Here is a 25000-nt window from a genome sequence, read left to right on the forward strand (position 1 = left end):
CCATTTAATTTTTTTGGTTGTTCTGTTTTTTTTTTTTTTTCATATACATTAATATTTTCATAATCATGTTTTTTATTTATACTAAATTCGCTACTTTTCAAATATTTTTTGGTCAGAAAAAATTCTAATGTATTTCTAGAACAATTTATATTTTTTAAATCAACATATTCCTCATTTATTTTCTTTTTTTCTATTTCTTTTATATTTGAAGTGCAAGAACATTTCTTATAATTTTTTTTTTCTATACTATTTAACAACACACTATAATCTTTATCGGAATAGTCAGATTTATTTATATTTTTACATATATCTTTTTTTTTATTATTTATCTTAACAGGAAATATATTTTGTTCCTCTTCCTTGAGTGATTCTATAATACTTTTTTCATTCTCACTATGATTTATTATACTCTTTTTTATATTATTCATAAATATTAATGAATTTTTGCCCATCTCAAAGGTCTCACTATTATTATTATTATTTTCACCTTCTTCATTTTTATCAATTCCTTCCATTTTTAATACCTTTTCATAAGACAAATGGTCACTTTTCCTTTTCTCATCAACATTCATTATATTATTATTTTTTTTTTTATCATCTAACATACATATTTGTTTTTCTTCTTCTATTAAACGTTCAGAATTGCCCTCATGATGCAAATCAAATGTCTCCTTTTCGATTGTATCATTTTCATTCAAACAATCATCAGATCCCTTCATTTCATCATATTTAACATTATCATAGTCATTATTTTTTATTTCACATTTGAAAGAATTCTCTTCACTTTCTTTTTTATCATGAATTTTTATCCTTTCTAAATTTATATTATTAAACATAACACTCGATTTTTTAGACATACCATTATCCTTATATGTATTATCTACAAATAAAACATTTTTTATAATATCCCTTTTATTATCATGTTCTATATTACTCATACCATTTTGAATACTTTCCACCTTATTATCATTAACATGTGTTGACTTGTTTATTCCTATATATTTATTTATATTCTTATGTATATTATACTTTTTAATATTTGCATTAGATTCCTTTTTATTCATATCTGTTTTATTAGGTATCATATATTTCGTCGCAACCATTTTATTCCTTTTACACACCTTATTTGTTTTGTCCTTCATATTAATCAAACTAATCATGGAAATCTTCTTAATACAATTATTTTTTAATAGATGAGAAAAATAAATCTTATTTTTATACTTTATCAAATTATCTTTTTTTATGGTCATTTTCTCTTTTGAGACCATAATATTGTTTTTCTTCAAAAATGTTTTTATCCCCTTCATAGTAAGTGCCTTATCTTTATAAATATTACTTACAGGTATTTTATTGTCACAATTGTTTTTTTTTTTATATATACATTTGTTTATAAGAAGATTATTTTTTCTGTTTACTTCTTCATTTGTCTTCACATTTAATATGTTCATGGTTTTGACAGGGAGTAGTATATTTTTTTTTTTTTTTTCTTCTTCATCGTTTTTATATATATGGTCCTTTTTATCATCTCTGAAATTTAATAAATATTTATTATGCATATATTCTTTAATGTGAATCCTATTATTTTTTCCATCCATATTAGGAAAAGGTATATAAGAACTACTAACAATAGGATATCTATATTTTTCATCATCATCACTAAAAATATTATTTTTTTCAGTCATCTTTTTATTTTCTTTGAAACATATATTTTTATTTTCCTTTATATACATATTGCATACATCATATATCTTTTCAATTCTTGAAAAAAGTGTTTTCTCTTTTTCTATTGCTTTTTTTAAATTCACAGAATTATTTAAACGACCAATTAATTCAACCTTATAATTTACCTTAAATTTTTTATCCTCTTTTTGATTTTTTTCTTTTGTTTTCTCTTCCATATGTTGTAAAATTAGCATAGTTAAGGGTACCTTTGATGGAATATCCTCTATGTTAATTATTTGTATATTATCCTTTTTATATTTTATACGATTATCCACTTTTTTAATTTTGCAGGAATATTTTTTTTTTTTTTTTTCAACAGATGATATATAAGAAGCATAATTTGTGTTTCTTTTATTTTCTTCCATGAAATTTAAAATATCCATATTATCCACATTTATATCTTGGTTTCTTTTTATTTCTTCCTTTATCGAATTATGTGATAAATATGTAAATTTGTTTGTATCCTTATCCATCTCATTTGATTCATTTTTTATATGTTCTCTATATAATTGTAATGCTTCCATATTTTTGGTCAAATCATCATTTTCTTTATTATCTCTAATAAAATCCCCTTCAGTTATAATATTATCATACGCTATCATGTTTCCTTCCTCTTTATTATAATAACAATAATCATATGACATGTTATTATATTCCACAATATTATTATAATTATTGTAATAATTACTATATCGTTCTCTTTTTTCATTACACGATTGAGACGAATAATTATCTATATACAATGAATTATTATATTCACATATATTATTCATTTTATAATCATCACTATATTTTATGTTGTCACTACTATAACTTTTATTAATAATATCTTTTTTTATTATATCTTCTTCTGACTCATTCATTATTTCAATATGATTTTTTTTTACAATTAAATCTTCTTTACTACTAATTTTATCCTTATATAAATTTGTATTGTCAATAGATGACTCAAAAAGTGTTAGGAATTTCTCTCTTATATTTTCACATTCTTCTTTATTCTTAATATGAATTTCATCCATACTATATAGGAACTCTTTACTATCCTTCGATTTATTTGGTTCTTTTTCTAACACGTGCAATCTAGATACATTATTTTGTACCTTGATATTTTTTTTATCATTAAATACCCTATCAATTTTTTTATTTCTTATTTCACTCTTATTAATCATCGACATTTCATTTCTTTTTTCTCTTTTTAATTTTTTTAAATATGATGTATCATTATGTACTTTCATTTGAATTTTTTCCAATTTTTCATTTTTTAAATTATTCTCTACTATTATATCGTATATGTTTTCCTTAGATCTTTTCGTTACACATAAATTTATTTCCATTTTTTCCACCTTTAAACTTTCTATGTATTCTTTTTTTTCTCTCTTTATTTTATTTCTTTTCCACAATTTTTCCCTTTTTTTTGCCTTCTTACTGAAACCTTTTTCTTCTCTATGGAGTCCCATATTATATGATAAAAAACTTTTATGAAACATCATCTTTTCACTTTTATCGTATTTCTTCTGTTTTTCTCTTAATTTGTCTACATTATATAGATTGTTTCTATCTTTATTATTAATACTATTATAATCTCTTACATCATTCATATAATATTTATATTTTTTTTTATTTTTATATCTAGACATACCTTTGAATTTAATTTCCTTCTCTTTAATTAAATTACAATTCTATAAAGACATCAAAACATGTATATATATATAATATAACTCATATGAATATTTAAATATGGCACACATATATGTATCGAAATGTTTCATATTTCAGACATTTAAAAAAAAAAAATAAAAAAAAATATACCCTTCACCAATGTATTGACATATTTTCATAATATTCTTACCTTTTTATTTGTATATAATTGTACAAAATTTCCAGGAGATATGAAATATTCACATTTGAGATTTTTATAATATGCAATAAATTCATTAATAAATTTATTCTTATCATATTCTTTAAAATATGGATTCTCATTATCAAAGGAAATATTGTTTACATCACATTCTGAATTATCAAAATTGTTAATATATTTTTTGTCATTATAATTTTGCTCCACATTAAATTGTGATAATTTATAATCTTCTTCCTTAAAATTTGTTTCTAAATTAGCTTTGTTTATATTATCATATGTTCTTCCTATTAATTCACATTTTTTAAAATTTTCATTTTTACTTTCATCGGTATCTTCTTCTAATTTGGTTTCTGTACATATGTCATTCCAATATAAATCAATCAGATTATCTATATATTTTTCCGATTTATTACATACCTAAAAATACATATATATATATATATATTTATACAAATGAACAAATATATATACACACAAATGTATAACACATATACTTATATAAAACCAATTTTTAAGAACAAAAAAAAAAAAAAAAAAACAACCTTTGTATGTTTATCTTCTGAAATACCTATAGGAAAAACATTAAAAAATATATATGTATGTAACATATTGAAAAATCACATTTTTATAAATATGCATATATTGTATTTTTAAATATACGTCTAAAGTTTTCAAATAAAAATGGGGAACAATCACTAAAAAGAGAATAAAGAAAGTATACATATAATATATTCAAAATTAAAAGCAATTATATAATTTTATAAACACATTTAAAGAAGAGCGAACAGAAATTACTCCAATCGTTCAATTATCAATATTTATATTATGTCCATTTATTCTTTTTCTTAGTGTATGTTGTTTAAATCAAACCTCATGATTCACAAATGTAAAAGTGAGAAATACAATTTATATAAATTAACATTCTTAAAAATGTCAAAAAAAGAAAAATGATAAAAAAAACAATAAAATTATATATATATATATATATATATATATATATATATATTTATACATACACACATCCTTAACATATATAAAATATTAAAAAGAATATAACAATAATATTAATTATATAAAACGGCTAGCAAAAAAAAAAAAAAAAAAAAAAAAATATTATGAACGTTCAGAAAATATGAACAACCATAGCTATTTTTAAGAACATTATAAAAAAAAGAAAAAGAAAAGAATTTTAAAAAAAATTATATTATAAATAACTTATAAGCATAATATAGTATAAGAACCAAGGTATACTTTTGTCTATTATATTTTAAGTTTCCTACATACGTGTATTTTTTTTTTTTTTTTTTTTTTTTTTAAAACAAAATGTTAACAAAATATTAATCATTTGGTTATTTAAAAAAGAGTTAGATATAATATACAAAAAAACATAACAAATTAAATAAATAAAACAAACAAGATAAAAAAAAAATATATATATATTTTAATTAAATATAATGCATTTGCATTTTTGCGATTAAAAAATATTAATTATGGAATAAATTAATACATATATATATATATATATATATATATGTTTATATGTGTTACATTTCTTTATGTTTTTAGCTGATACAATGTACTCAACATTTTTGGTATGACACTTTTAAAAGGTTCTGACATAAGAATACAATTTAATATAGTATGAACCCTTGCTATACAAAGAATAATAATATATATCATTTTTGCATAAGCTATACAGGTAAAATAATTTGATAACATTCTCCCCACATAATATAGCAATCTTACGCTGTTTTTTATTTCTCTATATAAATCTAGCATTAAATGCTCATCCTTCTTATATATCACATCATAAAATATAGACAGAAGATATCTTAACTTTTTAATAAAATGTATGCAACTAAAAAAGAATTTCAATTTATGATATGCGTAATAATTACGGTTCATATATTTTTTTAAAAACATATATTCGTTAAATAAATTCGTAAAAATATTTTGAAAAGAAGCATTACAATTATCAATAGCATATTTTATGTCAATAAACCTCGAAGCAAAGAATATCCCAAATTCTTTATTAACAACATATGGCATTAATTCTTTTTTGTTTTTATAACTTTTAATATATGTTACTTGGTTTTTATATTCTTGATTACTTGGATTTTCTAATATATTATTTTCAACTACAGAACTATAATTTTCTGTGTTCTTTTTATCTAACGCATCTGTTGTATATTGTATTCTGAATATTTCATTACATATGTTGTTAATTTTAGATACATCCTCAATAGCGTTGTTCTTATTATTTAAAATAATATGATTTGTATTGGATTCCTTATCATTAGTATTCTTCTTGTTACAAATGCTATATTTACATTTTTCTTTTTCATTTTTATTATAATCATGATTATTATTACTATTATTATTATTACTCATTTCAGTGTTAATAATTTTATCATTTTGTAATCCTTTGTTAATTAGTATAGTATTTTTTTTTTTATGTTTTATTGTTTTCCTTTTACTACATAATGTAATTTTCTTAACTTTTTCATTATATTTTTTACGACCACATAATTTTGTTAATTTATATTTCATTTTTTTAATATCACTTTTGTTGTTTTTTATTTTTATTTTTGTTTTTGTTTTTATTATTAATTCACCTTCTTGAATACAAAAAGATCTTTTGAACTTATTCATAAAAAGTTTCCTTCCTAAGAAAAGTTTTCTGATATTATATAGTGGAAACTTTTTTCTTGATATCTTTCCATTATTTATCATATTTTTTTTTTTTTCATAAATAATAAAATCTTCATTTTAAAAAATATATAGAATTATATATATATATATATATATATATATATATATATATAACTACAATAATTAATATTTAAAAAAAATATATTAAATACTTTATTATTCAAACAGTATTCTTTTTTTTTTTTCTTTTTTTTTTTTTCTTTTTTAATTCAGATGAATAAAAATAGAAAGCGGTTCCTTTAAAAAAAAAAAAAAAAAAAAAATAGAATAGAATAAATGGTTATAAAATATATGGATATATTTTTACATATTTTAATATATACGAACAGTATATTATATATATTAAATTAAATATATATATTATTATTTATATACCTCTTAAAATACATAATAAAATATTTATATATACTTTATAATTTTTATTTTGTTTTACATTTGTGATATTTTTATGAATCATTTTTATTAAATAATTTTTTTGTTTTCTGTTATTTCTTAAAAGGTATATATATAAAAACGTTAAAAAAAAGCACAGTTATGTTCTCATTTTCCTCCTTTAAAAAGGTAGCAAATAATTAAATATATAAATAGAAATATATATGTAACATGCATGATAAAATATATATATTATATATATAAATATATGCTCATATATATATATACTTTTTGTTTTATTTCTTTGATAAAAATATTTTTCCAGGTTTTATTAGGGGTGACATTTGCGAATGTTAGTGTTATAGGTAGCTGTTTTTATATATTTAAAAAGAATAGACCTTTGAATGATGAAACGTTAGAACTACCGAATGAAAATTTTCGTATTAGGATATTCGATACTTTAGCAAAAGAATATGATGAGAAAAATGATTTTATAGAAAAGATTACTAGTATAAATAAATATCGAAGAAAGAATTTTAGAAAAGTGCGAGGAATAGTATTAGAGATTGGTGCTGGTTCTGGACGTAATATTTCCTATTTAAAAAATGTTGATGTATTAGTATGTGTTGAAAAAAGTGAAGAAATGTGTAAAGTATTAAAAAATAAAGTGGATAAAATAAAACCACCTTTCTCTGTATATATAATAAATGATGATATAAAAAATAAAATATTCAAACCTAACGTTTTTGATAATGTTATTTCTTCCTTTACCTTATGTTCATTAGAATATGTAAATGAAAGCTTACAAAATATTTATAATGTTTTGAAAAGTAATGGCAAGTTTTATCTTATAGAAAGAGGAATCATATATCACAAAACACTTCGATATATTTTAGAAAAATTGAAACTATATCCTAATAAAAAAATTCCTTGGGAATATGGTTATTATGAAAATAGATATCCTATAGATATTTTAAAAAATAATAACTTTTCTCTAATTTTTAAACTTATCAAAAATGCTGGAACTATTTATGTACTCATAGCCAAAAAAAATCGATATAACAACAACAACAACAATAATAATAATAATAATAGTAATATCACTTTAAATGATCCTAATATAATCAAAGAAAACATAAACATATCCATTAATAATAACCAACATGTGAATAAAAATCATCAAGATAATTCACAACAAACACAAAATATTAATACAACATTAAAGGTTTCTAAAAATAATTTTGATATTCATGATATATTATATAAACCTAATATGGTTACAAATATATATCATTCCTATATCTATGAGAAAAAAATTAATAAAAAATAAAAAATAAAAAATAAAAAATAAAAAATAAAAAAGTATATTTTAACCACGAAATGGTTCTAATTATATATAATATAAACACACAAAAACAAGTATTTAAAAAAAAATATATATATATATATAAATAAATTAATATAAACAATTTCTTCATTATCTCTCGTCATCCTACAAAAGTTTTAAATCTCCAGTTATTTTATTCACAATTTCATCAGGTACTAAAAATAAAAAAAATAAGGCAAATAAATAAATATAAAAATATAAATGTGATAATATATTTATATTAATATTTATTTGGAAAATATATATATATTATATATTATGCAAATGTTATTAAAAATACCTGGTTCTATAGCAATGACCGTTTCTGTATTAGGTTCAATTTGTGTGCGACCCTTAAATAAAAATAAATAAATATAAATAAATATTTTATATATATATTAAATAATAGGAAGAAGAAGAAGAAGAAAATGAATAAACATGAAAAATGTATAAACGTATACATAAAATATATAAATTTGTTAGGAATCCATATTTATACATTATGAATAAAAAAAGAAAACCAATTTTTGCCTTTTTTAATTTTTTACCGCATCAACAATTATGGATGTTATAAGATTCTCCTTTTGAGCTTTGCTTTCTATTTCAAACATTTCTTCTAGACTCTGAAATGAGAAAATGAAATGGAAAATCATTAAAACGGAATATGTATAATATTATGAATTACACAGAAAAAAAAAAAGAAAAAACTAATAATAAAATAACAAAATATATATATATATATTTATTATTTTTTTTTTTTTTTATCATATATTATATTACTGATATTTTAAGAACAATTTTTTTTTGTCCAGTTTTTTTCCACACATCAAAATAGGTTAAACTATTTTTTTGTTTTAATTCATCTTTAATTTTATTATTTCTTTTTAAAATTTTTTCATATACGGATAAGCAAGCGTGACAACATTGTGAGCATATTTTCCCCTTTGTCATTTTTATGTCTACAATGAATAAATGAAAGGGTAATAAATGTATGTGATGAGTTCAAATTAAATTGTAAAAATGAAATATATAATATTATAAAAATTATAACTAAAAAAATGTCACATATATATATTATTATATTTTTCTTTTTCAAAACTTACCCGTTCTTACACAAAAAACCATCTTACAGTCAGTTTTGTATTTTAAATCGAACGTCTCACAAACCTCCTTTATTTTTATCATTTTTTTCTTCATACTTTTATAGTAATTTATTACTAACCCAAGAACAAGGCCACACAAAAAAGCAACTAACAACACAATGTTGTCATATCTCTCATTTTGTAAATTGTTTATTACTTTATTATCAGAACTCATAAGTTCGAATTATTTAAATGTTGATTTTTTTAAATTTGGAGAACAAATTATAATTATATGTAAAATAAAAAAAAAATTTAATTTTATTTTGGCTAGGTGTAAAAAAAAAAAAAAAAAAAAAAAAAAAAAAAAAAAGCTAGCTATACTTAAGCAGACAGAAAAAAAAAAATATATATTATAGTAAAGGAAAATAATCCATTGAATTATTTATAAATGCAAAATATTATATATATATTTATATATATGTTTCATTTTTTTTTATTTTAGATTAATTGTTTTATATTTTTGTATTTCTCAATATACTCTAAAATACTTTTAGGTTATAAAAGAAAATAAAGAAATATTCTTTTTTTACATTATTTAAAAATTTGCAAGGTAATATATAAAAATAACAAGTTTTTTTTTTTTTTTTTTTTCTTTCCTATGATATAAATGTAAAATATTTGGAAATTAGTTCTGCTATTTTTTTGAAAAATATTTTTTTATATAGTTCTCTCTTTTATTTTTTTAGAACCTCACATTTTTTTGTATATATTATTTCGAGCTTCAGTAAGGCTTAAAACATTAAAAAAAAAAATTATAAATAATAAATAATATATTATATATATATATATTTTTAATTTTAATTCTTAAGAATACTGATTAACATTTCCCTTATTATTTATTACTATTCAAATTAATAATTCATACATAATATAAATAAAATATAGGTTAATATATGTAATATATATATAATTATAATTTCTATATTATTATATATATATATAATATTTTTCCCCCACTATATGCTATATATTTGTAGTAATATAATATTAATGTTTATTTATTTTTTTCTTATGCCTATTCAAAAAAAAAAAAAAAAAAAAATATAATGCTTACTGCAATATAGTTCAATAATTAAGTATATATATAAAATATATATTATATATATATTTTTATTTTTTTTTTTCCATTTATCCCTTTATAAAAAAACCCTATAAAATTTTGTTCTTCTATATATATTTGTTTATATTTTATTTATTACAAAATATATAATAATATATATTATTTTTAATGTAATAATATTTTAATTTAATATATAATTGATATGGAGTAATATTTTTTAAGTTAATATTTTTTTTTTTTTTTTTAAAAAAACATTTTTACCAAAATTAAGGATGTTATTAATAATAATATATTTTTAAATGGGACATAAAAATAAAAAATATACATATAAATAAATATATATAAATATATATATATATATATAATTAAGAAAAAATATTATTTATATAGAATTATAAAAAAGAAATATAAATCTCTATAATTATGAATAATCCTTAAGAACCATCATATTTAAGTATATATATTATATTATATAATTTAATTTTTTCCTCTTAAGTGAAAAATATAAGTATATTATGCAATATAATGTTTTTTACAAGTAAGTTTTTATTTAATAAAAATGTAAATAATGATGAAACGTTCGACAGTAGAAGTAAAGCAAGTGATGAAGAGGACGAAGGTTATGACAAAAGTGATGTAAAAGAAGAAAATAATAATAATGAAAAAAAAAAAAATAATAGTAAAAAGAAAGAAAAAACGAAGGATAAACATAAAAATAAAGATAGCAATATAGATATAAATGGCGACACTGATAAAAATACCAATAAAAATTCGAAGAAATTAAGTGAGGAATTAGAAAATATTAATAAAGAAAAGAAAAAGGTTCATTTTGAAGAAGATGAAATAACATCTGAAGAATTATTAAATTATTTTATTAAATCATATAATAATAAAATAAATATAGAGAATGATGAATTATGTCAAATATTAACAGGAAAGAAATATTATGATATTGAGCGACTAGCTAAGAATGCAACAGAAATAACACATTATGATTTGAAGAATAAAAATATGCAAAAAAATAAACAATCTTATTGTAAAACATGTGGATATATATATAATTATGATGATTATATGTATTTATTTATGAAATGTTTTCAATTATTAAATATTAGAAATCATAATGAATTTTCATATGATATTATTAAGTGTATATATTGTGGATCAGTATTGGGAGATATAGAAATATTATTCAATCAGTTTAATAATAATGAAAATTCTATAGAATTATATTCATATAGAGAAAAATATATATTCGATAAAAATAAAAAAGATTATTGGAAAAATAAAATTACATCATTTAATAAAAATACACCATTATTTAAAGAAGAAGAAAAAACTGCATATAATATCACCTATGAAAAATGTCTAGATTGTGGTAATGACTTTTTACATTTTATAAATATACAAACAAGAAGTGCCGATGAAGGATCAACAATTATTTATTTCTGTCCAAATTGTAAAAAGCAAACAACAGTTAATAATTAACGAATTAAATGGATTAATATATATCTGCATATTCTCATTTTTTATAATTCTAATGAAATATGTATGCACACATATATGTATATTTACAGGTATATTTCTTATATTTATTTGTAATGTATTTTATGCTCAATGATTAGAATAATTAAATTAATTATTAAAGGGTCCATACATATAATATATGTATTAAATATATATATATGTATATATATATATATATATATATATATTTTTTTTTTCATGTGTATAAAGTTAATTTTTTTTTTTTTTTTTTTTTTTTTTTTTGTAATAGTTAAATTTTTTTTTTAAAACATATTAAAACAAATAAAAAATATATATTTTAGAATAATACCATTTTATATAATAATCTACAATTATATATTTATACGCATTTTTATTACTCAAAAAAAAAAAAAAAAAAAAAAAAAAAAAAAAAAAAAAAGGTTTATGGCAAATTAAATATATTATAGATATATATAATATTTAATCGTTCATATCATTTTATAATTATTTTATTTACTTATTTATTAATTTTTATTTTTTGTTTGTAACACAAAAGATATACTACACACAAAGATTACTTATGAACATCGGTACTTTCTTTTTTTTGTTTCTTTTGTGTTTTTTTTTTTTCTCTACTCAACTTTCTTCTTACAGTACCTCCTCTATCACGTCGCATTTCATAAATAATTTGTTTTTTATTAAATATATTTATAAAAGATTGTTTAAAAGGAATAAATGAATTATCATTATTACATAAAAACATTTCATTCCTTTCGATGGTGTCATTAACCATATGAGAATTTATCGTCCATTCTTTTTTTAGTAAAATATTCTTGACATTATTTATTTTATTAATATTTCTCTGCATATAGGAATACATTTTTGTTTAATGTATTATATTTAAAATTTTAACAGAAAATATAAAATGCCATCTTCATACGGTTATTTATTTATTTATTTATTTTTACTTTTTTTTTTGTTAATATAAAACTTTCATAAGAAATAGATTTTAATAAAAGGGGGTAAAAATGTACATATATGAATATTATATATAAATAAATATTTATATATATATTTATTGTTTTATTGTTGTAGTGTGCTATATATATATATATATATATTATATATTCTATGTTTCTTTTTTTTCTTTTATTTTATTTTTACTTGTTTATAAATACATATATATTAAAATTATTAAAAATAAAATGAATTCATATTTTTATAATTTTTTATTAGGACCATTTTTTAAGATATATATGAACAAAAAACATTTTGAAATACAACACAAAAAAAAAAAAAAAAATAATAAAAAATATTATACGTATAAATATATAATATATATTATATATATTATGTCCCAAAAAAAAAAAAAAAATTAAAAGATTCATTATTCATATTAATATTGTATAATATTTTTAAATATATAAGGTTCAAATTAAAACACAATTTATAAAATTAACCCAATATAAGAATATATACATATAATATTATATATATGTGTTATTATATAATATAATATATATATATATATATATATATATATATGTAATGAAAATATATTTTTTAATATTATATTAAACTGTTTTTTTAAATAAAAAATAATTGTAGGAAAATATATATTAAAATAAAAAAGAAAGAAAGAAAAAAAAAAAAATTATATTTAATAATTTTTCATTATATTTAGGAAATTCATAGTTGATATTAATTATTTTATATAATTTTTTTTTTTTAATTTCAATTCATATATATATATATATATATATGTTTGTATTTTTTCTTTTTTAAATTATTCCTATATTTACATATATATTTTTTATTTTTTTTTTTTGAATTTCATTTTTTTATTGTTATTAAATTTGTTCATATAATTTTTTAAATGTAATTATTAAGTTTTTATATCCTTAATTTTGACATATGGGATATATAGTAACTCATAAGGATATATATATATAATATATATAATATATATAAAATATATTTATTTAACCCTTATAAGAAGCTAATATAATTAACATATTTTAAGCCTAGTTATAGATAATAAAAAAAAAAAATTAAAAATTAAAATAACAGCAACTTATGAAACCAAACATAAATATATATATATATATATAAATATATATACATTCAAGAGACAATCTGAATCCTATAATAACGTCACACATTAAATTTAATAAACCACGTCATATATCCTGTTTATATGACGTTCTACCAATATTTATCAATATATATATATATATATATATACATATATTTATATCGATGTGTATAAAACGTTTATAAATAAGTACATTTGTATTTTTTCTTATAACATTTTAAAAAAATTTTATTTACCGTAACAAACTATATAAATATGAAGCCTTAAATTTATAACTCAATTATTATATTTAAAAAAACAAAAAAAAAAAAAAAAAAAAAAAAAAATGCCAGAATTAAAATATTAATTGTAACTTTTTTATTATATAACAATAAGAATTTGTAATTATAACAGTACTACTAATATATACATATATATATATTTATTTATATATATATATATATATATATACATACATATTTCATATACGAACTAGCCAAAATGGAAAAGAGGACGATAAATATTCAAAACATAGTATTGAGTAGTTCAGTATCAAGTAAGTATAAAAAAATAGAACAAATGAGAATTCTCAAATTTTATTAATGTCTTTTATTTTTATATATTTTTGAAAATATTATAAATATGAATAAATAAATAAATAAATATATATATATATATATATATATATATATATTATATCTTCTTTTTAATGTTGTTTTGAAGGTGTTTTTGTTAGCCTTATATGCACACCCCTTGATGTCATAAAGAACTACATACAATATAATAATAACATAAGTTTTGACAAGAAATACATTGTAAAAAAAATAACAAAGAAGCAAAAGAACAAACTTATAAAATTCAATTCGTTTTATTATCAGACATTTAAAAATATATATAATAATTATGGCATAAAGGCTATATACAGAGGTAATTTATATGAATAAACAAAATCATTCAAAATATATATATATATATATGTGTGTGATAATATTTATGTGTGTATATTTTTTTTTTTATTTTGTTAGGCCTTGTTTCAACTACCAATTTATACGTTATAAATAATACTTTATTTTTTTACGTATATGAAGAACTAAAAGATAAAGGCATTCCATATTATTTGAGTGCCACAATTTCTCGCTTTATATCTATAATAGTTACATCTCCTTTGGAACTATATAAAACAAATATTCAGGCGAATGTTTGTAATAGTTATAAAGTAAGTATATTTGATATATTTAAAGATAAAAAAAATCGAAAAGTAAAAATAAATTTGTATAAAGGAATAACATCTACTCTTGTTAGAGATATTCCTTTCTCAGCTATATATTGGTCATTGAATGAATATTTTGTAAGTTATATAAAAAAACATGATGCTGAATATGATAAAAGGAAAAATTTTGTAAAAAAATTTGTATATCCATTTATATGTGGGTGTTTGAGTAGTACTATTACTACTTTTATTACACATCCATTGGATATTATTAAAACAAATTTACAAGCAAGATGTATTGATATTATTCATAAAAGTGATTTTGATTATAAAAAAATCAAAAATTATGATATGTATACAAAAAATAAAACATATAATTTCTATAATATTTGTCAAAATAATCTATATAATAATAAATATATATGTGATGTTAAAGTTAATAATTTTGCACATAATAATCATAGATCTATATATTATAAATATGGATCTAGTAAATATGGTTGTAATACATATAATTATAAATATTATAATTACTTTAAATTAACTAATCATAATAATTATAATATATTCTCTATATCCAAACTTATTTTTAAAAGACATGGAATTAAAGGATTCTACATTGGTATCTTTCCAAGGTTAGTAAAAATTGTACCAACATGTGCAATCCTTTTCTCAACATATCATTATTTCAATTATTAATTTTTTTTTTTTTTTATATATTTAAAAAATATATATATGGTAATACATACATACATATATATATTACTGAATTGTCTTTTTTTTTTTTTTTTTTTTTTTTATTTTTACATAAAATTATATTTTAATTTGATATATACATGTATAAATAATTTTTTATTATTATTATTATTTATTTTATTTTATTTTTTTGTTTGAATTTAATTTTTTTTTTTTTAATTCCTTAAAATTAATATATATATATATTTATGTGTATATGAAAATTTATGAGCTTCATATAAAAATGAGCAACAAAAATAATTTATTTTAAATAAAAGAATAATTCATCATAAAGATGCTTTTAAAGGATTTCTATAAAAAAAATATATGTGTTAATAAGACATTTCATTTTAAATAATATAAAATCTGTCGAATATATTATATTAATCTTGCATAAATATATATATATATATATATATATTTATAGGGTCAACTTTCCTGTTTTATAATAATATATAATCCAAACCAACCGCTTAATCAACTATTATTTTTTCACACATGTACATATATATATATATATATATATATATTAAAATATAAATATATGAATATCAGACCATAATTTCTTATTTCAAGGCTTAACTCATAACATAGTGGTGTATTTTTTTTTTTTTTTTAAATATTTACATTAAAAGCCAAAAAAAGAGAAAGATAACAAAAAAATAAGAACTCTTTTAAAAATATAATAAAAATTATAACTTTTAGTAACACAGTCAAATGATTCTTTGTAATCTTTTTTATTAAAATATTTTATTATATATTCATTTATATTATGGTATGTATATATATATTTTTTCTTGTATATTGCATGCATGTTAGCACATACGGACAGAATTTTTATTGTCGACAAAAGTAGTTGTTGTTTTTTTATGTGTTCTCTTTTTTTTTTTTTTTTTTTCTTGAGAATATATAATAAAACATAAAAAAATAAATCATATATATATATAATATTATATATACTGTTTAAAATAAAACAGTTCTAAATTTATATAAAAAAAAAGAAAAAGAAAAAAGAACCTTATACAAGTTATATACCTTATAATATTTTATATAATTGCCATAATATTATTAATAAAAAACTGATGTGTTATTTCATTTTATTTTTTACACACTTATACATATATACACATATACATATATATATATTTATTTTCATGTTTTTCTTTTTATATCATTAACTGAAAAAATAAAACAAACGTTGATATATTTTATTAGACATTTAATAAAACATTTGAAAAATATACGAATTTTACATTTTTCATTATGATTGTATTTCAATACTTTGATTTTTAAATTTATTGTACATAAATATATATGTGTTACATTCTTAAATACTCCTGATTTTTTTTTTTTTTTTTGTTTTATAAAGTGAATACAGTGGTAAAATTTATGTATATTTATATACATGAAAACATTTTAAAGATAAACCATCTTACATTGATATATATAATAAGACTTATTTTTAATAATTTATATTCCCATTTTTTTCTTTTTTTTTTTTTTCATAAAAAATACTAATCATGAACATTTTATTATCCCAATAATATATTTATGTATTTGTGTATTTATTTATTTTAATCATTTAAAAAATAAGCATGGCTATTCCATCCCTTTTAAGTTGTAAAAGTAATAACAGTTCTTCTGAAGACAAGACAGAGAAATGCACACATAAATTGTACGAATTAAAGAATGAATATATTTTTGTTTATCGATGTAATATATGTTTATTATTATTTACATGTGTATATACATTTGCAGAACATATTATTTCAGAAAACCATAGAATTAAACAATTGGATGCTTTAAAAAAGGATAAATATTTCAACTGTTTAAGATGTAAATATATTTGTTTGAGTGTTGTTAAAATGATTAAGCATATTGAATTATATAATCATGGGCATAATATTTTGAAAAAAATAAAAAAAAAAATTCTTTACACCGGAAAAGCTAGCTGTGCATGTAAAATGAAATGCTATTTTTTTTATTCTCAAAATAAAAACTTAACAAACATAGAGAGGTGTACATTATATAATGAAAATAATATAGAACAATATAGAATAAATGATGAAGATAAATATATTATCCATGATATAAATATAGAAGATAAAGTGCATAATATGAAGAATGACGAGAAAGAAACAATAAAGAAAAATTGTAATAAAATATATAATGATGATGGTAAGGATGATTATGATAATACATTTTTGATTTATCAAACCAATATTGATTATGCAAACAGTGGTAATAATAATTACAATAATAATTACAATAATAATTATAATAATAATTATAATTATAATAATGATTATTTGTTACCTAATAAATATTTATCCTTAAATAATATACAAAATAAAGAATGTATTAAAAAATATTCCTTACCAATAAATGTTCAGAAAAATCATGTAGCTACAAAGAATTATATGAATTTCCAACCTTATCATAGTGATAATCAAGAATATAATTCATATCCCTATAATATAGAAAATATAAATAATAATCACACCAATGTTGTATTCAAAAATGAACAAACAACTGTAAATGAAACACAAAAAGAATATATGAAGAATATTCTTTATGATCAGAATGAAAATCAAAAAAAAAATTTATTTATACACATGTATGAAAATAATTACAATATAGATGATGATATAATATCAAAGAATAATAAATCATATATACAAAAAGATTTTCTATCCAATAATGAAAAAAGAAATAATTCTATACAATATGGAATAGATCATTTTGATTTTAACATGAATAAAAGAAATACATATCCTACAGATGTAGCTAGCCATTCATTAATAAAAAACTTAATTCCGAATATTAACACCTCATATTCATCTAATATAAATAATAAAATTAATGAGGTTGAAATGAATCATAATATAAATATTCTGCATAATAATATCACATTTAATAATAATATGAATAATTATACATTCTGTAATAATGTACTTCCAGAGGAAACAACTGATGAAGAAAATAAAGAAGAACAAAATATATCATATGATTTAAACAACAGTGATTATATTTTTCATAATTTAATAAATGAAGAGAATAATGTAAATCATATAAATCATATAAATGATATAAATAATACATATCAGAAATATCAAAATAACAAACGTGAAGATAATTCCCTCTGCATTTATAATGATGATATTGAAAAAAATACATTCTCTGAAAATAACCATACATATTTTGATGCAATTTTTAATTCATATTTTCTTAAAGATATTCTACCTAATGGGGATGATAAAGATGAAAATTCTGTTGATGATGAAAATTATAAAATAAAAAATGATGAGGAAGAAATAAAACAGTTTCTACCCATAAATTTAAATCCATGTATTTATCAGAACGAGACTAATATATTATTGAAATTACCGCATGAAGAGGGCAACAACATTGAAGAGGTGGTTGAACATGTGAACAAAAATGATGATGATGAAAATGATGATAATGAACAATCATGTTATAATAATATAGAACAAGAAATACTGATTAACATGAATAAATCTTTTTTTAAAGGTTTAAATAAAAATACAGAAGAAGACGTAACAAATTTACACAGAAAAAAATGTTCTGATATTTTGAGTGAAGAAACAAATAAAGAAGAGGATATAGTAGAAAATATTTATATGAAAAATATATGTAATAATATATTAAATAGTAACAATGAGGAGAATAATATGCAAGATATATCAAATATTTCAAGCATCTGTGATAAAAGTCAAAATGATCTTTTATCATCTTTAGGTATTATAAAAAATGAGAAAGAAAAAAATAAATACAATAAATTGAATGAAAATAATAATGATTATTACTTGAATAAAATAGGACACGATGTAAATAATTTTTTAAATATATTATTTGATAAAAAAAATGAAATGATAAATAAGAACAGTGTAAAAAATAGTATGTATAGTTCAGACAATAAATTGAATATATCACACAACAATAATATCAACAATAATAATAATAATAATAATCATAATAATCTTTTTTGTAATGAGGATATTCAATATGTGCCCATCTATAATAACTCTCATTTATCAAATGAAAAAAATGATTTATCTTATGATTCCAATTTATCTTATGATTTAAATTTATCTCCCTTATCAAACAGTAACATGAATAAAAATTTGTTATATCATGAAAAAAATATTAACTTTCTTAATAATAATAGAAACTTTCTAAACACACAAGAAGATATAAATCATAACGATGTAGAAGGAAAAAAAGAAAAACATTCTTTCTATATGGTACCACATAACATTTCTCATATTGATAAAAAAGTAGATGAAAATAATGGATATATAATATTACACGAGCAAAATTATAATATGATTTCTCAAAAAAATGTTTATAGCAACTTATATCATGTAAATACAGATAATGAGAAACAAAAACAAGTGACAATAACAGATCAAGGTGATAATATGAATATTCATAGGTCTAACGCATATACAGAGGCAAATAAAAAGAGAATATTATTTGTTAATGAAATAAATGAAATAAAAAAAACAATTCAAAAAGAAACTATGAACAGTAGTAATGTAAATAATATATATTTCAACAATAATAATATTAATAGTAATAATATTAATAGTAATAGTAATAATGTTGAAAATATTATAAATATGAATCCATTGCTATATTATGGTAAAGAAAAAATATTATATAAAGGAAAATTTAAAAAATATGATTCTACCCCTCCTATTCTTAATAATAATAATAATAATTTATATGATATTAGGATGGTGCCAAAAAGTAATACAGATACGTATTCTGCTAACATAAAAAAATGCATATAAATGTTAAAGATCATATAAATCCTTAAGGATTTTATTAATTTTATTTATAGGGGAAAAAAAAATCAAAAAATCAAAAATAATACATAAAAAAAAAAATTCTTTTATTATATCTGGTCAAATAAAATCTTTAAAGCTTTAAAAATATGCACGCGTACAATATATTTAAACATATTGACACAAAACAAAAATATAATGACAAACATATATATTATATATATGTGTGTGTGTGCTTTTTTTGTATTTATTTATTTTTTTTTTCTATCATATTTTAATTTTTACATTAATATTACAATTATAATGGCACTTGTGTGTCTTATATACAATTTATATATTTCAAAAAAATTATGAAGAAAAAAAATATTAAACCGTTACGTTATATAATAGTTAATTAAAAACATAAATAATTAAACAAATGAATAAATAAATAAAAAAAAAAAAAAAAATACATATATACACATATATATATATATATATATATATATTTATATTTATAACATTTAATTTGAATAATGATAAATGTACTTAAAAAAAATAAGGTAAAGTTGTAATAAAATAGGGTCTCTTAATTTTCACAAATTTCTATAATATTTTTTTATAAAATGAGAAATATATATTAAATATGAATATAAATTTCTTTCTTTTTTCTAATGCATATTATGGATTACAAGTTTTTTTTTTTGATATTAATTTTTCCAATGAATTAAAAAGACATAAAAAAAGAAATATACATGTATGCACATATATATATATATATATATATATATATATATATATATATATATTTAGAAGAATAAATTAACATGGTTGTGTCTCCTTTTCTGATTGGATCATATGGTCCCTAATATAATTACTTAAAATGAAGAGCTGTAGTTGGTAAAAAAAAAAAAAAAAAAAAAAAAAAAATACATATATATATATATATATATATATATATACATATATTTCCTTTTATATTTAAAAGAATAAAATATGAACATGTTCCTATATTTTTATACCTCTTTCGTTTTGGAGCTCTGATACATTTGATGCATATTAGCAACTTCATCCAGGAATTTATTTATTATTTTTTTAAATTCGTCTTTGTAATATATACCTTCTAAAAAAATAAAATAAATATAAATATATACATCGAATATATGTATATATATATATATATATGTATATTTCCCCTTTAATACCTTTTTTTAAGACTGAATAAATAAAATTTAAAAGACATTGACAAAACATTAAATCATAAGGTGGGGCACAATATGTTAGGGTTTTCATTATGAATAATCTTATGAGTGATTTATCCAAAACATATATCTATAAAAAAATATATACACATATATATATATATATATTAAATGATATAGTGATTGTATATATATATTTTTATTATACAGATAAAAATAATTACACTTTTTTTTTTTTTTTCTCTTTATTATTTTGAAGTATAATACAATAATGAGAAATGTCTTACCATCGTTTTAATAATATTTACTACATAACAAAACATATTCTCATATCTTATCATATATACAATAAATAAAACTATATTGCCCCTTAATTCTGCATATTCCTCTAAGGCCTTTTCCTTTTCAATGATAAATATATATAGTTCCCTAAAATAAAATAAAAACATATACATATATATATATATATTATAAGTATTATACAAAATGTCACTTTTATATTATAATAATACAAATACATAAATCGTTTGAATTTTTTTTTTTTTTTTTTTTTTTTCCCTTACTTTAAAAAGTGTAGAGTTAAATATCTCTTTTGAGGATATTTATCGACAATATATTTTAAAAGAATAAATTTAGGATATATTAAATTAATTTTTGAGTTATTAATATATTCATAAATATTATTATAAATATATTTATAAATAATAGATGCTGCTAAATTACTATTAATTTTTCTTATTAACATTTTATCTTTTTGTACATCTGAATAATTTCCATGTATTATTTGATAAATATGGAAAATTTCATTTTGTGTATATTTAATAAAATTATTATATGACATTCTAAATTTATGGAATAATTTATAAAAATAATATTTTTTTTTTTTATTTATTTTATTAGTTTTTAATTTTTGTTTACTTTTAATATTAAGAAATACACTACTTTTTATTTCATTACATGATTTAACTTCTGTTTTTATTTCAAAAAGATCATCAATATTTTTAGGACATTCTTCTTCCTTTTTATTTCTATCTATAGTATTTTTAATTGAACATATTGTTTTGGAATTATTTTTATTATTATAATCATACTCTTTCATGTTCCTCTCCTTATCTTCATTCATATCATTTTCTACTAAAAACTTATTGTTACTAATACTATTTGAATTTGTCTTTTCTTCATCTCTTATATTATCATTTAAACTGGTTACATTATCTTTTCCATTTGTTATTATATCATTATCAAATTTATCAACAGAATTATTTTCGATCTTTTTTTCTGGTGTTATTGTTTTTATTGTATAATTATCATCATTACTATTTTTGACGTTTAATATACTATCTGTTTTTTTGTCTTCTTCATTATTTGTTCGGTTAGAAAAACTACTTTCATTTGATTTTTCATATGACTGATGGTTATTATTTGCATTGTTATAATTTATATTATCCATATATTCATCATCCTCAACTATAATATTATTATTATTATTAATAATCTTCTTCTTTTTCATCTTTTTTTTTTTTTTTTTCTTCTTCTTCTTCTTCTTTATCTTCTTGTCTTTTGTGCCAACTACCATTCTATCATCATAAATATCAAAAAATGAAGTAGAATACTTTTTAGAAGCATTTTTCTTCTTTTTCTTTTCAAAAAAGGAAGAGTAATATTGATTATACACATATTCATATGGAGAATATGTAGTTAAAAATATGAGAACCTTTCCATAGACTTTATACATATTATTAGAAAATAAATCATTATTGTTTACAAATATATTTATTAAATTATTAATAAATATAATATCTCTCATATGTATCAGAGGAATCTTTTCAGCATATATATTTATTCTTAAAAATTCCTTATCATAATTATAATTGTCTCTTCCATATTGTGATGCTGAAGGTAATAAAAATTCACTCACAGCACTTTTTATTTTATTATCACTGAAATTCACACTTTCAAAATCTATAAATGATTTATCTGTATGTGATGTGTCCATATGTAATTTATTTATTACCTTTTCTTCAGTATATTCATATAGATCACTTGTTAGATCACCTTCCAAATAATCCTGTTCACTATTTTTTAAATCCTTATTGTCATTATTTTGCTTATCATCTATATTATCATTATTTTCATCCGTATAAGTTGATATGTTCTTAACTTTATGTCTATCATATTGATTTATTTTATTTATGGAACATCTTCTTGTATATTCCTCTAAAGTACTTCTGTTTTCATCAGAAAAATTTGATGGATAATTCAAGAAGCTGCTCTCATTAAACGACAACAAATCATTCGAATGGTCATCATCATTAATATTATTATTAATATTATTATTAATATTATTATTAATATCATTATTAATATCATCATTAATATCATCATTAATATCATCATAAATATCGCCACAACTATTAATTTCTGATACTTTATCATAACCATTTTTTTTATAATAAATACTATTATTTTGTTGCCCCTTTTCTTCCCTACTCATTATTCTATCCTTTCTATTCATATCATCAAACATATAAGTAGAATCAAAAAGCAGCAATTTTTGCCCATTGAATACCTTTAATACTCTCAATATAGAATTATATAGATTAATAATATCGGTATTATTAATATGCATACATCCTTTATTTCTTATCATATATATATTTTTAAAAATATTATATAAACTATGATAATTATGTAAATTATTAATTTTAAATATTAAATAGGATATACTTATTTCATTCTCTATAACATTTGAAAAATAATTATTACATATATTATATATATTAATATCTTTATATAATATATACAAACATAAATATTGAGACAATCTTCTCATACTATTATCATTATTATTCCTATAAATATATTCTAATATAAGTTGTGCATATATATAAGAATTTTCACTTACACAAATATTCTTACAAATATTTAAAATATCTTCTTCTTCTTCTGGTTCTTTTAATAATAAAAACTTTTGTATCTCTTCACTTATTCTTAAAGTAAAGATATTAAAATTACTGGTATAAGTTGTAATATTATTAGTATTTTCTTTTTCATTATCATCAAAATAAAATTTATTCATAAAATCTTCATATAAACATGACAAAAACGGATCTAAATAGCGTTCTTCATATAGTTTTAATATTTCTTTTACTACATATTGATTCTTTAATATTTTCCAATAAAATGAAGGTGGTTTCCATGAATACATATCTCTATTTTCATCCATGTATTTTAATAGTTTATTTGTTTTATATTTAGTTGACAGGAAA

General features: G+C 18.6%; 9 protein-coding genes across 9 annotated transcripts in view; 4 read left to right on the forward strand and 5 right to left on the reverse strand.

Annotated features, from left to right (window-relative positions):
• The window catches only part of PADL01_0406400 (conserved Plasmodium protein, unknown function), a gene marked incomplete at both ends in the record, with an annotated part of 5937 nt that extends 1482 nt beyond the window's left edge, over positions 1-4455 (reverse strand). The window contains 5 exons of the mRNA XM_028685181.1: positions 1-3401; positions 3572-3997; positions 4123-4148; positions 4241-4275; positions 4451-4455. The exon at positions 1-3401 is cut by the window's left edge and continues 877 nt beyond it. Of these exons, the coding sequence (XP_028536705.1) occupies positions 1-3401; positions 3572-3997; positions 4123-4148; positions 4241-4275; positions 4451-4455 (3893 nt within the window). The remainder of the gene's footprint in view (positions 3402-3571; positions 3998-4122; positions 4149-4240; positions 4276-4450) is intronic.
• A 679-nt stretch (positions 4456-5134) lies between these two features.
• On the reverse strand, positions 5135-6313 carry PADL01_0406500 (conserved Plasmodium protein, unknown function; the record flags this gene model as incomplete). Its single annotated transcript, XM_028685182.1, has 1 exon — positions 5135-6313. The coding sequence occupies one exon, from the start codon at positions 6311-6313 to the stop codon at positions 5135-5137; it is 1179 nt and encodes a 392-aa protein (XP_028536706.1).
• Positions 6314-6826: 513 nt separating this feature from the next.
• Positions 6827-7994, forward strand: PADL01_0406600 (methyltransferase, putative; the record flags this gene model as incomplete). Its single annotated transcript, XM_028685183.1, has 2 exons — positions 6827-6853; positions 6990-7994. 2 exons carry the CDS (start codon positions 6827-6829, stop codon positions 7992-7994), a joined length of 1032 nt encoding a protein of 343 aa, XP_028536707.1.
• A 162-nt stretch (positions 7995-8156) lies between these two features.
• Positions 8157-9347, reverse strand: PADL01_0406700 (peptidyl-tRNA hydrolase 2, putative; the record flags this gene model as incomplete). Its single annotated transcript, XM_028685184.1, has 5 exons — positions 8157-8206; positions 8332-8383; positions 8579-8653; positions 8811-8989; positions 9134-9347. The coding sequence occupies 5 exons, from the start codon at positions 9345-9347 to the stop codon at positions 8157-8159; spliced, it is 570 nt and encodes a 189-aa protein (XP_028536708.1).
• Positions 9348-10757: 1410 nt separating this feature from the next.
• Positions 10758-11720, forward strand: PADL01_0406800 (transcription factor, putative; the record flags this gene model as incomplete). The annotated part of the gene is made up of 1 exon (XM_028685185.1): positions 10758-11720. One exon carries the CDS (start codon positions 10758-10760, stop codon positions 11718-11720), a length of 963 nt encoding a protein of 320 aa, XP_028536709.1.
• Positions 11721-12294: 574 nt separating this feature from the next.
• On the reverse strand, positions 12295-12600 carry PADL01_0406900 (conserved Plasmodium protein, unknown function; the record flags this gene model as incomplete). Its single annotated transcript, XM_028685186.1, has 1 exon — positions 12295-12600. The coding sequence occupies one exon, from the start codon at positions 12598-12600 to the stop codon at positions 12295-12297; it is 306 nt and encodes a 101-aa protein (XP_028536710.1).
• A 1695-nt stretch (positions 12601-14295) lies between these two features.
• PADL01_0407000 (mitochondrial carrier protein, putative) lies at positions 14296-15703 on the forward strand (the record flags this gene model as incomplete). Its single annotated transcript, XM_028685187.1, has 3 exons — positions 14296-14350; positions 14518-14721; positions 14820-15703. 3 exons carry the CDS (start codon positions 14296-14298, stop codon positions 15701-15703), a joined length of 1143 nt encoding a protein of 380 aa, XP_028536711.1.
• Positions 15704-17334: 1631 nt separating this feature from the next.
• PADL01_0407100 (conserved Plasmodium protein, unknown function) lies at positions 17335-20556 on the forward strand (the record flags this gene model as incomplete). Its single annotated transcript, XM_028685188.1, has 1 exon — positions 17335-20556. The coding sequence occupies one exon, from the start codon at positions 17335-17337 to the stop codon at positions 20554-20556; it is 3222 nt and encodes a 1073-aa protein (XP_028536712.1).
• Positions 20557-21351: 795 nt separating this feature from the next.
• PADL01_0407200 (conserved Plasmodium protein, unknown function) overlaps positions 21352-25000 on the reverse strand; it is a gene marked incomplete at both ends in the record, with an annotated part of 5490 nt that continues 1841 nt past the window's right edge. Inside the window, 5 exons of the mRNA XM_028685189.1 lie at positions 21352-21420; positions 21552-21652; positions 21735-21861; positions 22019-22160; positions 22295-25000. The exon at positions 22295-25000 is cut by the window's right edge and continues 1612 nt beyond it. Coding sequence (XP_028536713.1) covers positions 21352-21420; positions 21552-21652; positions 21735-21861; positions 22019-22160; positions 22295-25000 — 3145 coding nt within the window. The remainder of the gene's footprint in view (positions 21421-21551; positions 21653-21734; positions 21862-22018; positions 22161-22294) is intronic.

This window comes from Plasmodium sp. gorilla clade G2 (genome assembly GCF_900097015.1).
Source record: "Plasmodium sp. gorilla clade G2 genome assembly, chromosome: 4".
NCBI lineage: Eukaryota > Apicomplexa > Aconoidasida > Haemosporida > Plasmodiidae > Plasmodium > Plasmodium adleri (nom. inval.).